Source organism: Lissotriton helveticus, chromosome 12, assembly GCF_964261635.1.
Source record: "Lissotriton helveticus chromosome 12, aLisHel1.1, whole genome shotgun sequence".
NCBI classification, from domain to species: domain Eukaryota; kingdom Metazoa; phylum Chordata; class Amphibia; order Caudata; family Salamandridae; genus Lissotriton; species Lissotriton helveticus.
Genome location: NC_136073.1, coordinates 197,873,886 through 197,888,685, shown reverse-complemented (window position 1 = coordinate 197,888,685; position 14,800 = coordinate 197,873,886). Strand labels below are relative to the sequence as shown.

The window sequence follows — 14,800 nt, the reverse complement described above, 5'->3', positions numbered from 1 at the left end:
GAGGTCAAGCGCATTGAGGAAAGTTTTGAGACTATTCACCACGGTGTCTTTCTGATCGTTCCAATGGAGATTGAAGTCACCCAGGTAGACTTGAGTGGTCTGCCGACCGGCATTGGAAGTGATCAGGTCCATGAATTGTTGGGTGAATATGAGATTGTCACCAGGCGGGTGATAGATGAGATGTAAAGCACAGACTTGTTTGCCCTCACTGGTGATGTCGAGGCAGAGGAGTTCACAGGAGGAAAGGGAGGGGGAGGTGACTTGAATAACGGAGAGGTTGCCCCTAAAAATGCATGCAATTCCCCCGCCCGTCTTGCCAGGAGACCTGTCCAGCCTAATGATGTGATAATTGGGAGGGACTAGTATGTCCATAATCGGGGTAGAGGCTTCAGTGAGCTACGTTTCCGTTAGAATGGCTAGGTCCAGATCCCTATCTGAGACGAGATCCGCGATGTCGGAGGAATGTCTCTGGGCCGATCTGCAGTTTAGTAGGATGCATTTGAGTTTGGGAGAGAGAAGGGTGGTTGAGCTTTCTAGTGTGAGGGGAACTTTTCTGAGGTTGTTAGGGACGGAGCCTCTGTTGTTGAGTGTTGGGGGCCTTAGAGGGTTTGTAAGAATTGTGGGTATGGGGATGTGTGAGTTGGAAAAGTCTTTTACCGGACCTGGGTCATAAAAGCGTAGGAGAGAGCATAGGTCGCGGTCCGACAAGGAGTTGAGAACACGACGGGGGCGGTGGGAATTATTGCGCACGGGGATAGTAGGCCATTGCTGGTGTCGTCGGGGGCGAGGGTATGCAGGGAGTGTGCGTCGTTTGTAGGGTAGTGGGATGGTGGGAGGTAGACTGGGCTGTGAGGAGAGAAGGTCTTTGATTGCGTGGATGTCTTTTTTGATTTGTAAGATTTCCTCTTTGACTTGTTGGAGGGTGGATAAAGTCAGGTCAGGAGGGTCATTGGGGAAGGTGTTGGTGGAGAGAGCCGTTGGTGAGTGGTTGAGTAGTGAGCTGGAGAGCAGGCAGGGTATCGGGGGGGGTGGGGGGGTATACTAGCGTTGTTGAGGGGTTCCGCGGAGCTAATGAGTGGGATGGTATTCAAGGAGTGGACGTGTTTGTGGGCGAGGGGTGTGGGTGATGTAGGTGAGACAGGCGGTGGGTGGGAAGCATAGGTAGTGACTTCAGTGGGAGACGGTGCCGGTGAGTAGAATAGTGAGTGAAGGCTGAGGACAGTGGGGGAGACAGGAGGGTAGTGAGGGCTGAGAATAGGAGGTGGGAGAGAGGGGGATGCTAAGGTAAGGGAGGAGGTATGTTCTGTATCTTTTGTTGGGAGGGAGATAGAGTTGTGAGTGGGGAGGGAGCAGGGAAGGGAGAGGTGTCTGCCGTGGGGGGGATGGGGGGGGATGGGTGGATAAACGCCGAGTGATGGTGTGTGCAGATGTAGGCGTGTTGTGGGTGGGAGTTGTTGTGTCAGGTGTGAGAGACTCGTGGGTGGGAGTGGGAAGGGAGATGGGGAGGGAGAGGTGTCTGTCGTGGGGGGGATGGGAGGGGGGTGGATAAACTTTGGGCGGTGGCTTGTTCAGATGGTGGTGTGTTGTGGGTGGGGGATGTTCTGTCCGGGGGGGAAGGGATGGAGGGGATATGGGTGGGGATAAGAAGGGTCATGTTAGAGGGGCTGCTAGTATGTGCGGTGGAGTTATTTGTGACTGTTCTTGGAGAGTGGGGGGCGTTAACAGCAGGTGGGCCATTTACTGGGGTGCTAGGGGTAGAAGTGTAGTAGGTGGTGGCTGCGACGTCAGGGGTGATAGTGCTGGCGGAGTTCTGGGTGGGGGTCCGCAGCTTGGAGAGGTGCTCTTTGAACTTGGGGAACAGGTTGTCTAGTAATTCCAGGTTCTTGTCCGTGGATTGGATTAGGACAATCCCGTTATTGTAGATGGTAATGGTAGACCTGCCAGGGAAGAGGTGGGAAGGTGTGATGGTGAGACTTAGGCCATGAGTTGTTTTCCTGGTGGTGGAGACTGAGTAGGGATAGGAAAGTTTTCCTCCATTGGGCTCTGCGTGAGGTGTGGAAGATGATATCAGTATTCAGGGCTCCATTGCCCAGTGAGAAGTAAGTGTCGGCAAAGGGTGTTTCAGGGTGTGACCTCAAGAAGTTGTGTTTAAAACGTTTAGTGGCATTTTTGGAGAGAGGAGTGGAGGGGTAGTTAATTCTAAAAGTGTTCTTGCCGTTGAGCTCCATTTTATAGAGGCTGTGGTGTTAGGGGTAGGAAATAGGCCGATAGTACAAACTGTCAGCCGCTAGTTACAGGGCCAAGGAAGACACTAGTGAGTGTCACTAGTGATAGCCTATAATATAAATAATATACTGGAATAAAATAGAATACCTATGCAGGCAGTAAAATACCTGAATCGAAAGTGACAGTAGTGTGTAGTCAAAAATATGTGAGGTACATGTGCCAGTAACAAAAAACAATTACAAATAACAGTCAAATGCAGAAAAAAAGTATTCTCATTCAGTGCATTACAAATGTTCAAAATAAAGCTAGGAGTGTAAGTGTAAGAACCAAATAAATGAGGTAGCGAACAGTGAATGATAGGGATAAAGGTGAGATAGGTGTAGGTGCAGCATGAGGTAGCGTTTGGTGCCGAACCGGTGAGGGAAAAGTGAAATGGGTGCAGTTTACGCAGAGTGTATAGAGTACTAGTAGAGGTATAAGACTGCAATATAGAGCAGTCACTTAATCGCACGAAGATACATATACACTACAAATACAAATACTAGTATAATACTAACAGAGTATGGGTGCAGACAGAGGCTGCTTGAGTCATAAATGACACTAGCGAGCATCCACAAGAAATATGAGGTAGCGATCGGTGCATTACCTGTGAGGAGAAAATGACATAGGTGCAGGGTACAAAAATTCTACAAAGTACAGGTAGGAGTATAATACTGCGATAAGAGGCAGATACTTACTCACACATATATGAGGTAGTAATCGGTGAGTTACAAGTGAAGATAAAGTGACGTGGGTACAGGGTACAAAAATTCTACAAAGTACAGGTAGGAGTACAGTACTGCAATAAGAGGCAGATACTTACTCACACATATATGAGGTAGTAATCGGTGAGTTACAAGTGAAGATAAAGTGACGTGGGTACAGGGTACAGCAGTGCACAGAATACAAATAGAAGTACAACAGTTGCGCCTCTCGCATGCTCATGACGAGCTCAGCTCGTCATGTAACGCGTTTTTTTTAAAACCGCCGCACAGCGCGAAAATCGCGGCCGCACGCATGCGGTTAATGTGGACCACAGGAATCATTATTGGAGCGTTTGTACCACCTAGACATGGTAATGCTACAACATTTGAGTTTAAACTCCGCTAGAACCTTCCAATCTGCTTTGGAGATCAGTTATACTGGCCTATTTATCTTTGGTGTATATAACTATGTTTTCTAAACTGTGGCTCTAACCTTAGAGTGCGCTAGTCTTAGTCTAAATCAAAGTTCCTATACAGAACCACCTCATCCATTTTGACCTTACTCCAAGGTTTCTGCATCCTTCCAGGTGGATCAGACCTGCAATCCGGCCAGTCCCCTGAAAATGGACAGGCCCCTTGAAAATAGACAAAGCAGACCGTTTGGAACATTAATCCTAGAAGAGTCAAGGTCAGACCTTTGCTCCATAACAGGCAATATATGTGGATCGTGGGGGAAGTAATTAATTACCCTGCACCTCATTCTAAGCAGTAAACTACATACCAATTATGATGACCACTGTTCTTCCTCAGCAGAAGAGCAAGCATTCCTGGGTGAGCATAAACACCTAGCCTCACATGTAACAATACTATACTTTAAAAAAAAGATTCATGCACCCACGCAGCCTAGAAATAGCATTTCTATTTTCTTCGTAGAATGTAAATGGTTTAGCAAAAAGCTAGCATTTTATAATTTTGAAATGTTTACTCGATTCTCAACCTTAGAATGTACTCGCAAAAATTGTTCAGTGTGCACTCTGTGTCGGGAAAAAAACAAGAAACTATTCAAGTAAAACATACATTTTATTTGCCATGTAATTACAGGTGATGACTTACTCCTGTATGCTAGCGATGGTGTTACAAGTTGACAGGCAGGTTTAAAATGCAAGCAAAAATAGGTTAATTCCCAGATTAGCACAACTGTTCCCAAATGTTCTTTTTATTTCTTCCATTCATTCTTCTCGTAGTCCCATTTGGAAGAGAATCCCTCAATTGGGTTCACTCTCATGTCCAACATTCTCTTGGTCTGCTTCTCAATCCAGTCGTCGGAAAAGGTATGAGGAACGTCACCAAACACTGCAAAAGAAAGATAAGGATAGTTACTCTCTCTTGGGTTCCTCTAAACAAACCCTTTGGCATCCAGGCCTCATCTCCCATAATAAGGTCTTTTCAATATAGTATAATACCATTGAGCAGCAAAATTTTATTAAAGTACACTTTCACCTAAAATAAGCTTGATGAGTTTGAAGAGCTAGAAACAGTCTTCGCACACTGTCGCTCGGTTATATCAGCTGTGGTCAACAACCACCCTTCTTCTAAACTGCTTCAAGTTAACCTAATCACAATTAGTATTAACACCTATTAAGCATGCAACATCATATTAGAAAATAAACAATTCAACGTTTAAGTGAGCAGAAAATCAGGGCAATATCCACAAAATGAGATGATTTACAGTAAATTGTGTACCTAAGACTTTTACAAATTTAAAGAACATGTTATGGAATCTTGTATTTCAAATATTCAAAATTTATTCCAATAAGTTTATGAAATAGAGTTTGGTAACGCATTATGAGGAATTTACCAACTGAAACCAGATTTTCATTTGTAACCCCTTCTAAACAAAGCCTAAAGGCCTCAGACAGAGTAAGAGTTGTGGAGCTCAAATGCATTTCTACAGTAACTAATTACATATAGAACCCAAGTCTTCATAGTTAATCATTAACATTTGCTTATGCATTACGCTACTTTCCCACAATAGCTCTGAGCCATTCTGTTAAAGCAAGAGAACTAAATGTTGTCATCTCATTCTCAAAGTCTAAAAGGTAGCACTGAGGTGAAGGCGTAGCAAAACTGAAAAGTAATGATCAACCAACCTTTGATTTACTCACAAAACGTAACAGGCATTCAAAGTTAGCTTTAATTTGGTGCTCTGTAACTTTATTTTTATTAGATCGCTAAACAATGGCATTGGCAGACATTTAGGAATGATGTTGCTCACACAGTAAAAACATGTCACAATGATCATTAGCGTGCCAAGAAGCATATGAATGCAAGAGTTTAAATCAGGATCACGGTCTAAAATGTAGTCCTATATCTCAATACTTTCCACGAGCAAGAGAATTTTGAAGGTACACTGTGTGTTAGCTAAAGTTCTGGTGCAAGTAAGAGATCGTGCAAAGCTAATACTTTGCTATTTATAGAGGGAGATGTTTAGGAGAGTTGTAGGTTTAAAGGGCTGCAACAGATCTGACTCTAGCTCACCTACAGTCCATGTGGGCCATAATCCTGATGAAAGTCTTGTGACATCAATAAGCAGAAATAGACAGCAACGAGTCAGCACTTTTGTAGATTATGACCATCATAACGCCATTTTTTAGGTCTGCTCTTTAAGGCAGCTTTAGCAGTCTCTCAGACTATTTTAATGAACAAATTCATATATAGTATTTATACTAGAGGGTTTTTTGTTCGGAGAACTTCATCAAGTCATCTGTTGAACTATCAACTAAAGTTTGATTCCACCCACCACAGCATGCGACTTCATGCTTTGACTCCCTTCACTTTGAGTGGCGGCACAGAACTGTTTACACTGCACACTTCCTCTTAAAAAGTACATTTGAAACAGCTATGTCAGTGAAAAGAAAGTCTCAGATACATAAAGGTCACTAGAACCCAGGGATGTCAATTTATCACCATATTACAACGCTCCCAGTAAAGAAATATTAGAGTTTTATTTTTAGGAGTTAGCTTGAAAGTAGAACTCGTCAAATAGATGAATGTCTATTGAAAACAAAATGAAATACTGTCTGTTGCGTTTAGTTTTCAGCAAAGAGAAAAATATTTACATGAGTTTTAGAAACATATTGCTTTAAAAAAAATCTCTTTAGGAAACAGACATTGTTATGGTTCGCTGCAAGAGCAGCCAACAATCAGCACTGATCATCCCAACGTTTTTATATTATCGATATCTAGAAGAACTGGATGTGGAAACATGCTGCCGTGTATATGTATGAGATCAGCAGAATGTTTGCAACACCTACAACATAGGGATTTGGGCAACAGTTTTTCACAGAGACCTGTACAGAAGGAATGGATTAAAACAAATTTCTAATGCAGCATGTATTTGCAGAAAATGTTTGTGGGGATAATATTTCTGACAGGGCTCGCCATAAAGTAGTTATGACCCTCATGGACTAGCGCCAGTAACCGCGGCATGATTTACACCTTCAATTAATAGGATGTGTGTGTGTGTGTGTGGTGGGGGGAGGGGGATTAGTACTTATTTGTTGTAGATACAAAGACCGCGACTTCAGATATGTTTCTTTAAACAGAGTTTGTGCAATGCTAAAAGTAACTAGGGAGTAGTATGTTTAAATAATATTTTGTGATGACTGGGTTCAAAATTCTATCAATTCCGGACACCCTTAGGATAATTTTATATCTATGGCTACTTGGTCCCCAACAATTGTCCCAATAAAAGACTTGGCAGCACCCAATCTTTGTAAGTAATGGTAAATTTAATCTGTGAGACATCATCCTGTGGATCAACATTCGCAAATATCAACATGATTACGCAACAGAGGAACAAGGACTCACGCAGAAAACGTATTGGTGTATATCAACAGAAGCCACCCAGCAAGCCCCAGTACTAAAAATAAGACCTGTTTGGTGGGCAGCTCATTGACTTACCATATTTTCTCTGCCACATGACAATTAGGGCAGTGAGCCCCACGAAGAAAAGGGCCCCTCCACAAATAGTCTTCCACTCGCTTGATCCCTGATTCATTTGTGCGTAAGTTGCGTTGAATTTTATGCGATATACTGAAAAGGAAAAAAAAATGCCATTCATAATTCAAATCACCTTTGCTGGTGTTTCTCTAGAGCAGGGGTCTTCAAACTGTGGGGCGGGACCCCCGGGGGGGGGGGGGGGCGTGGAGTGATACAAAGGGGGTCGCGCATTCCCAATCAAACTACTGCCCAGGTCCATAGACCTACAAGGGCTTCAGCCCCCCTCCTCCTCCTCTTCTGTGTCTCAGCCCGGGCTGCTGCAGTGCAGCTCGAGCTTCTGTGGGCTGGGCAGTGTCTGGAGTCTAATCTCCGGCACGCCCGAGTTTTTGACAGGTCGTTAAAGACCATTTGCATTACGGAGGCTTTGTTTAAACATTTTAAGTCAGAGCAATTAGCACCTTCTTGCCACATGCACAAGAACCACTGGAAACAGCTTTGAGAACGGCACCAAAAGAACTCAACTATCTTGTGCCAAATGGTGCAGTGAAAAGCAACGATTACAGCCTCATAATTAATAAGGAATGATTTAAAAATGGACTAATTTTCTCTAAACTGGTAAATCAATCGATCAAATGTCACAAAAAAGAAAAGGCGCAGACCTTCCAATTTGTAAAGTGCCAAGAGGTAGGTTTTTAGCTTTTATGTCTATGTTCTGCGCTATGGCAGTCCATTTAGTGTTTACTTCCTACCAAAATCTGGGAGCCCGGTTCAGATACCTTTGTTTGTACGGTTACAGAGGGCAGTGGTAGATGAAGACACAGCCATCCAAGATTCTACCCCTCCTGTCTAGTCCACCCTCTGAATACAGCCCCTCCCCCTCGGCTCTCATGGTGGAAATTATTCTAAGGTAGGCATGTTTGGGGAATTGGCAAAAACACAAGTGTTGCACTATATTCAGACTGGAAGCCATTATCCTGTAAATACAGATTAAAGACACTTTTTCGGAGGTAGCGGTTTGACAGGAGCAGAAACAAAAAATGAATCAAGCATTAAGGGGCGACAAATCTTGCTAACGATAAGTTGTAGGTGTCCCTCTGAAATTGTAACCAATACAATAAGAATGGATTAGTCACTGCTAATAAACATGTAATCTACAAACGGGCAACCGACTACATGGGAGGAGTAGTTTACAGGCATAATTTTGATGACTGGCCCCCTTCTTTCATGCTCTTCGGAGCAATTTTCTGACTCTCCATCATATATTCTTGACGCCTTGTTGATCTACTGGTTACAGATACATTAAAAAGCAACACCATTTTTAATGTCAAGATTTAGTCAATTCATTTTAAAAAAGCGCTAATTTGGGGCCGTGTTTTTTTAAAGAAAATAATTAAAAACAGCTCTATTCTAAAACAAGCTCCCCATAATCCCACAGTGAGCTTGGGGTATTGTAAACACATCCTGCAGTAAATTAATAAATAATAAAAACAAAGGCTTTGATTCATATTACCTCTGTTTTGCCAAAAATGAGTTGGAGCAATCTGAATCTTTATTGTGGAAAATGCATATTAAAAAGTACCCCCTGGGCCCCCACTCTGCCTATTCCTTACATTTAAACAGTTTTATCACACAGCAGCTGTGAATAAAACTCCAGGAAGTTAAGAATGTCACAGGTCAATAACAAATGAAATTAACCAAGAACAGAAAAGACATTAGTTGTAAAAATCTTAAAGCAATTTAGGGCAGATTTACACCAAGTAACAGCACGGTGCAGCAATTCATTTTGCTGCGCCGTGCTGTGTTAGTTTGGAAAGCACAGAGATGCGACATATTTACAAGAATTTGTCGCATCTCTGTCCTTCCCCTGCGTTGGCGCACAAGCTTCAGCCATGCGCCGACTCAGGCACCCTTGCACCATGGTGCAAGGATGCCTGCGTCTTGGGGAGATTGTTTTTGTGCAGGAAGGGGCACCTTCCTGCTCAAAAAAAACCACTACAGGCATTTTCCTCTTTCAATGCGTGCTGTAGAATGCAGCACGCATTGAAAGAGGAAAAAATGAGGAGAAATGAAAACATTTCTCCTCGTTGCGCCTCGCTACGCCACCTCTAGGGTGGCGTAGCATTCACGATTTCTCGTAAATATGGAGATGTGTCTTGTTCAATGGGTGTTGCGTGGGAACACCCACAGCAACACCCATGGAACAACCCTTCAACACAAAGTGCTGCATGTGTAGGGGCCATATTTACAAGGAGAGGAAAAGTCAAGCAGGGTGGCTTTTCCTCTCCTTGTAAATATGGAGGGGCCCCCTGCGCCACCAATACGTCACAAAAAGTGACGTAGTGGTGGCGCAGGGGGCTTGTAAATCTGCCCCTGAGTATGTAGGCTTAGGAAACCGTTTGTTAACCTGCGGCACTGGAAGAGCCATGAATCCAGGCTTTTTGCCCACTGCTGCTCTGGGACCAACACTTGTGCTGCCTGGACCAGAGCTGGAGTTTGATGCATGTGCAGATTCTGCCTACAGGTTTGGAAATTTTTGTCATGAGGGGGTCCTCACAACTGAAAATGTCGACAGGGGGGGTTCTCTGCATCCAAAAGTTTGAAGACCTCTGCTCTAGAGTATTGCAGTTTCCAGATGAATAGCCCAATTCCAGCTGCCAGTTTCTTCCCTGCTCTCACTTTTGCATTTACTGTAAAAGAGGTCGAACTTCTTCCAAACCCCATTCCTACAACTTACTGATAGACCCAGCCTGGTGTATTCTGGAAATGTCTGCTGTGGCTAAAGTATGCTGTAAGCCAAGGGAGCTCTCCGATCTGTATCATATCCATTTTTAGTGGATGGACTCTGCCAAACTAATGATATCCAAGAGACCTACAGCAGAAAGGGGGTCTACCAGTGCTCTCTTAGGATAACCTTTGGGGGCAAGAGGCATCACACACAAGGTAATGCTGTCGGTCAGCTGTTCTTAAACTTTTGTCTTCTGTTGAACTCCTAGTAAATCACTGTTGAAGATAGGATCCCGGCCTAAGCAATTTCTAGGATTTGAACCTAAAAAAAATGTTTTAAAATATAAATACATACAAAACACTTCAGCCAAAAGTGTATATCAAAAACGCAAAGTATGAAATATTTTCTTAAATCAAACAAAAAAATAGACCATTTAAATTTATGTGAAGGTTGAAGCTTTTTAAAACGTGGTTTTATTTAAAAAAAAGTAAAGCGATGTGCTAGGCGTTAGCAGATGACTATTTTTTCCACCTATTATGTCCTTTATTTCTTTCGGCGCAAAGTGCTTCAAAATTTAGTTCACCAATCGTCCATACTATTGTTTGCTTTACTTCAAATTCTTTTGCATTTAGAGATTTTACAATTTTTAGTTTCACATTAGGCTTTATTAATCTGCTAATATCCAATCTTCTAAACAGCAAAGAGCCACCTGAGTAGGCAAGGAGGACTCCCTAGGGGTCCACAGACCACAGGTTAAGAACTGCAGCCTAGACGGCAACGTGCTGCTAAGCTCTGCCAGCATACTCTAAACTGGTGTGAAGAGCTACTTGGTCACTTCAGAATGATGGGCCTAGGGAATAGGAGGTCAATTGCTATCAGTCATGCACAACACTCTTTAGATTTTAAGCAGATAATGCTCTCGTGTGTGCATGGGTGGTAAGAAGGAAGGCTTGCCGTAATTTAGGGTTTTGCTCCAACAGCAACTGTATTTTGCAGTCTCTTGAGGCAACAAAGTAGTAACCAAAGCAGGTAAAATGTATAGGCCACCACTTTGTTAATCCTGCAAAGGAAAATTCTTGCCTAAATGATATGGTAGGTAGACATGTCAAATTGTTACATGGAAAGGGCAGGTGTAAGCTCAACAACTCACTCCCACTCCCAGAACTCAGCCTTGAAAAAAGTCTAGGAACGTCCTCAAAGGTACATGTTCAAGGAGAGAAGGTGAGAGCCTGCATTGAGCTACTTACACTTCAAGTGTGGATGTTTTTCTCACTACAATCTTTGATGCGCCAAGGAAAAAGAATATGCTTGCGAACCTGGCTTTCCCTGTGACCGGACAACTCTTGCCTTGTGATCGGAGGTCAGAAGATGGTGGTTTTGAATTATACTGTATGACACTGCACATGACCTGATAATCTACCAAAGTGAACTTTTTGATGAACCGCTTCTATGTGAATATTTTTGAGTAAATTACTGCTTCATTAATAATATAGACGTTATTGTAAAAAGCATTAATGTTCATTCATTTTTAGTAATGGAGTAACGCCCTGATGCCAGAATTTCCAGGTGGAGTTACGGAGAACCTACTCAATAATAAGTGTATCTTTATTGCCAATCTCTAGTGCGAAGCACACAGCCAACATTACATCAAGAGCTAGACTAAGCGAAATCCTCCTTGGCAATGCCCCTTCACCAAAATAAATATCCCTTAGTAAACCAAACATGTTCACAAATCTTAGAGGCTACATCATACTTGTTTTTAAAGTGGTACTTTGCACAGTGTAACTTAAACGTTCACAAAATTATGTTTTGCCTGATTCTTTCTAGTTTCTTCTTTATAATGCAAAAGGACCACTAATGCAGAAATGAAGTGCCACCCTCGCTGCCAGCAACATCTAAGCCATCTATTTCAGCTATGAACTATGATTTTTTTTGCCAACACGAGGTTATAAAGATTAATTAAATGTAAAACTGATTTAAAAAACAGAAGGGAAAGTTCATATGAGAAACACTGCCGAGATTTTATCTCAAAGTAATAATAGGTTTAATGGATTATGTATTGACCAACACTGCCATCTGCGGTCTATTTCCTAAAATTACTGCGTGAAAAAAATGTAAGAACTTTTTTACCCACGAAAATGACAAATAATTCAAGTTTTTCTTTACAACAGACCAGCTTTGTTGAAAATTGCCACTCATCATTAAAGCGACGATTTATTACTTTCAAGATAAAGGAGTGACAAATCTGAAATATGAGATTTTGCGTGGTGTTCATTGGTGGACAGCTTATATCCGTGATGTTTGTAATTGGACACTAGTCATTTCATAAACAAGCAGGGGCATGCGAAAAGCAAGCGCCGCCGTGAAAGAGCGATGCACTTAATGAGCCATGACGGAGGAAAGCCAGATGGTGTCTCTGCGCGTAACCGTGCACGTGTGGTCAGCTTTTTGAGGCCCACTAACTAAAAGTCTTGCCAGAGCAGTGCATGCGCTGGTTCAGGCGAGATCCAAAAACAAACTGAACACCACCTCAGAATACAAGGGATTGTTGAGTTGGTCAGGGTAAGCAAACTGTCTTCGAAAAACAGGACTTTACACAGCTTTATCACATCATTTCATGATTGACTGTAGGCCTTTTACAGGGCTGTAGGATATTACACAGCGGAAAGTCCACTGTCACATGCATCATGGACGTGTTCTTCTCAAGATAAACTTGCAGCTTCACATTTTGCCTTCCTCTCAAATCATGTCACTTTTTTTGCTGTGCTAACCTTGCTTGTGCCAGGGGGAGGAGTGGATTTGCTGGAGGACTAAATAGGTACGGGCCAAGACTCAGGACCATAATGGTGATCAGCTCCTGGGTTTGCCTTTACATTCAGGTATGCTCTTTTTTTGGTTATACTACCCTTAACCCCATGTGCCCAGTTTTCTTTTTCTTATTCTATTGAGGAACGGATGACCACACTTTTTATTTATCTGTTGCAACTGCTGATTAGGTTATCCCGAGAAAAAGTACAGACACTCCAGGAAGCATGGTGAACGTACCACATCGTTTTAATCGAGCTTCAATTGCAATTTAATCCAAACCACAAACGAAGCTGAAGTGCTTGGTGACTTTATATTTAAAACAGATTACATCACCTTTTTATCTGAGAAAATAATGCTCAGACAGTCTGCATGAAACAAGGATGGTGCCATGGCAAACGATATTTTGACAGATAAAGCTTTAAAGTTTGGTACAATGGAAGAATCTCATTTAATGCAAAGGTAATGAGAACTTGTTTGAATAGATCTGGAGAAAATTCTTAGAGGTATATGAACAAACAAATCGAGGGTAATTCTCGAGCAGTGATACTCAAAGGGCGGGCGGCCCTCTTGACCTTTACATGCCTCCCCGCCCCCGTGAACAGCAGCTCCAGCTGCTGTTTAGTTGCTGAGCACTAATATTTAGAAAGACATGTTAAATAGGCAAGCATTTATAAACCTGCAAATAATCATTTAACACGTTTTTAGACCTACTTACAGATAGCCTGACCCACCCCTACTCCTTACCGCCACCCTGCTGACATCAGTGCGGCACTCTCACACCACAGACCGGGCTTTGTGGTCCCTGGGCAAATGTTTGTAAGTACCCATGTTCTAGAGCGTCACATTCCATGGTTAATTCTTAGAAATGTCATGCAGTGTTCAGGAAAAAAGGGGGTGGAGGGTGGTGAAGACCACACTTAAGGAATTTACTTGATCATTTTCACATTAGCTTTTTTCATCTTAACAAAAATGTGGTTAATGTGGTTCAAACCTAGGTTATTAATCCAGATATTTCTAAAATAGTATATCAGTGTCACTATTGACCTGGCTGATCTGTATTATGAAACATTAAAAATGAAATTCTCCACCAGCAGAATATATAGGGAATTTAGCATTTTCTAACAAAAGAACATTACCCAGTCAGCAGGCTACTTACATTCAAGCTTCTCGCTGTTGTTGAGAGAAGTCCATGATCCCTTCTCTTTTTCCTTCAGTGCAGTCTGCTCAGCAGTTAGTTGGCTTACAAATGCAACATCTGGTAAGGGAGTAGCACGACTGTCTTCATACATAGGTAGGCTGTAGGCTTCAGTCTTTATAACGCCCGCTGCAGAAGGTGGGGAAACAAAGATCAGATCAATTGCAGGCCAAAATCGCTGCTCAGGTACACACTACGTTGTGAGCTAAAGATATGAGAGGTTATTGGAATTATAGTTCTCTTTTGGTAACCTCAATGGAAGTAAGCATTATCAATGGAAAGAAGTCTCGCGAGTGAGACATTTTAGATTTGCCAATGCAACTTTTTTATCATTCTAGAAAACTGCAATGGATGTGCGAGCATTAGCAGAATTCATATGCTTAAACTGAGCTCATTAAAACATAACAAAATGCACTTAAAGATGCCGGCCACGATGTGCATGCATCCACTGTGGCCATTTTTTAATGTATTTGTTAGAACAAATTCAGTTCAAAGATGACTATGGGGGGGGGGGGGGGGGGGGGGGGTGAGCCACTGAATAAGGAGCAGGGATCCGACAGACCAGAAAGTCATCCTTCAACAACAATTACATTTAAAACAAGCATTGAAAATGCAATAGGTCTCGCAATAGAAGAGTTTGACATTTTTCGTTTTGCAAATGGATGAGTGGTGTTGCGTGGATGAGTGGCGTTGCGTGGATGAGTGGCGTGTGTGAGTGGCGTTGCGTGTGTGAGTGGCGTTGCGTGTGTGAGTGGCGTTGCGTGTGTGAGTGGCGTTGCGTGTGTGAGTGGCGTTGCGTGTGTGAGTGGCGTTGCGTGGATGAGTGGGGTTGGAATGCAATAGGCCTCGCATTAGAAAAGTTGTAGTTATTGGTCTTGTAAATGACATAATTTATTTCTTTTTTCGTTGTTAAAATTGCTAAATTGATGGCTTTGTCATTTACAATGCCAATAGTTATAACTTTTGCAAATGTGACACCTATAGCATTTGGAATGCAACATGGTTTGTATTTACGTTACTTATATGGCAGCTCTGGTCGTTATGCTACATCCCTAGATAGTTTTATCTTTCGCAAATGTGACACCTATTGTAACACAATAT

At 42.5% G+C, this 14,800-nt stretch overlaps 1 protein-coding gene across 3 annotated transcripts in view; it reads right to left on the bottom strand.

Annotated features, from left to right (window-relative positions):
* Nucleotides 1–4,030: 4,030 nt before the first annotated feature.
* COX4I1 (cytochrome c oxidase subunit 4I1) overlaps nucleotides 4,031–14,800 on the bottom strand; it is a 39,315-nt gene continuing 28,545 nt past the window's right edge. For all 3 annotated transcript variants that reach the window (XM_078671036.1, XM_078671035.1, XM_078671037.1), the window contains exons 3-5: nucleotides 13,661–13,828; nucleotides 6,933–7,064; nucleotides 4,031–4,322 (exon numbers count right to left, since the gene is read on the bottom strand). In XM_078671036.1, coding sequence (XP_078527162.1) covers nucleotides 4,186–4,322; nucleotides 6,933–7,064; nucleotides 13,661–13,828 — 437 coding nt within the window. In that variant the 3' untranslated portion in view covers nucleotides 4,031–4,185. The remainder of the gene's footprint in view (nucleotides 4,323–6,932; nucleotides 7,065–13,660; nucleotides 13,829–14,800) is intronic.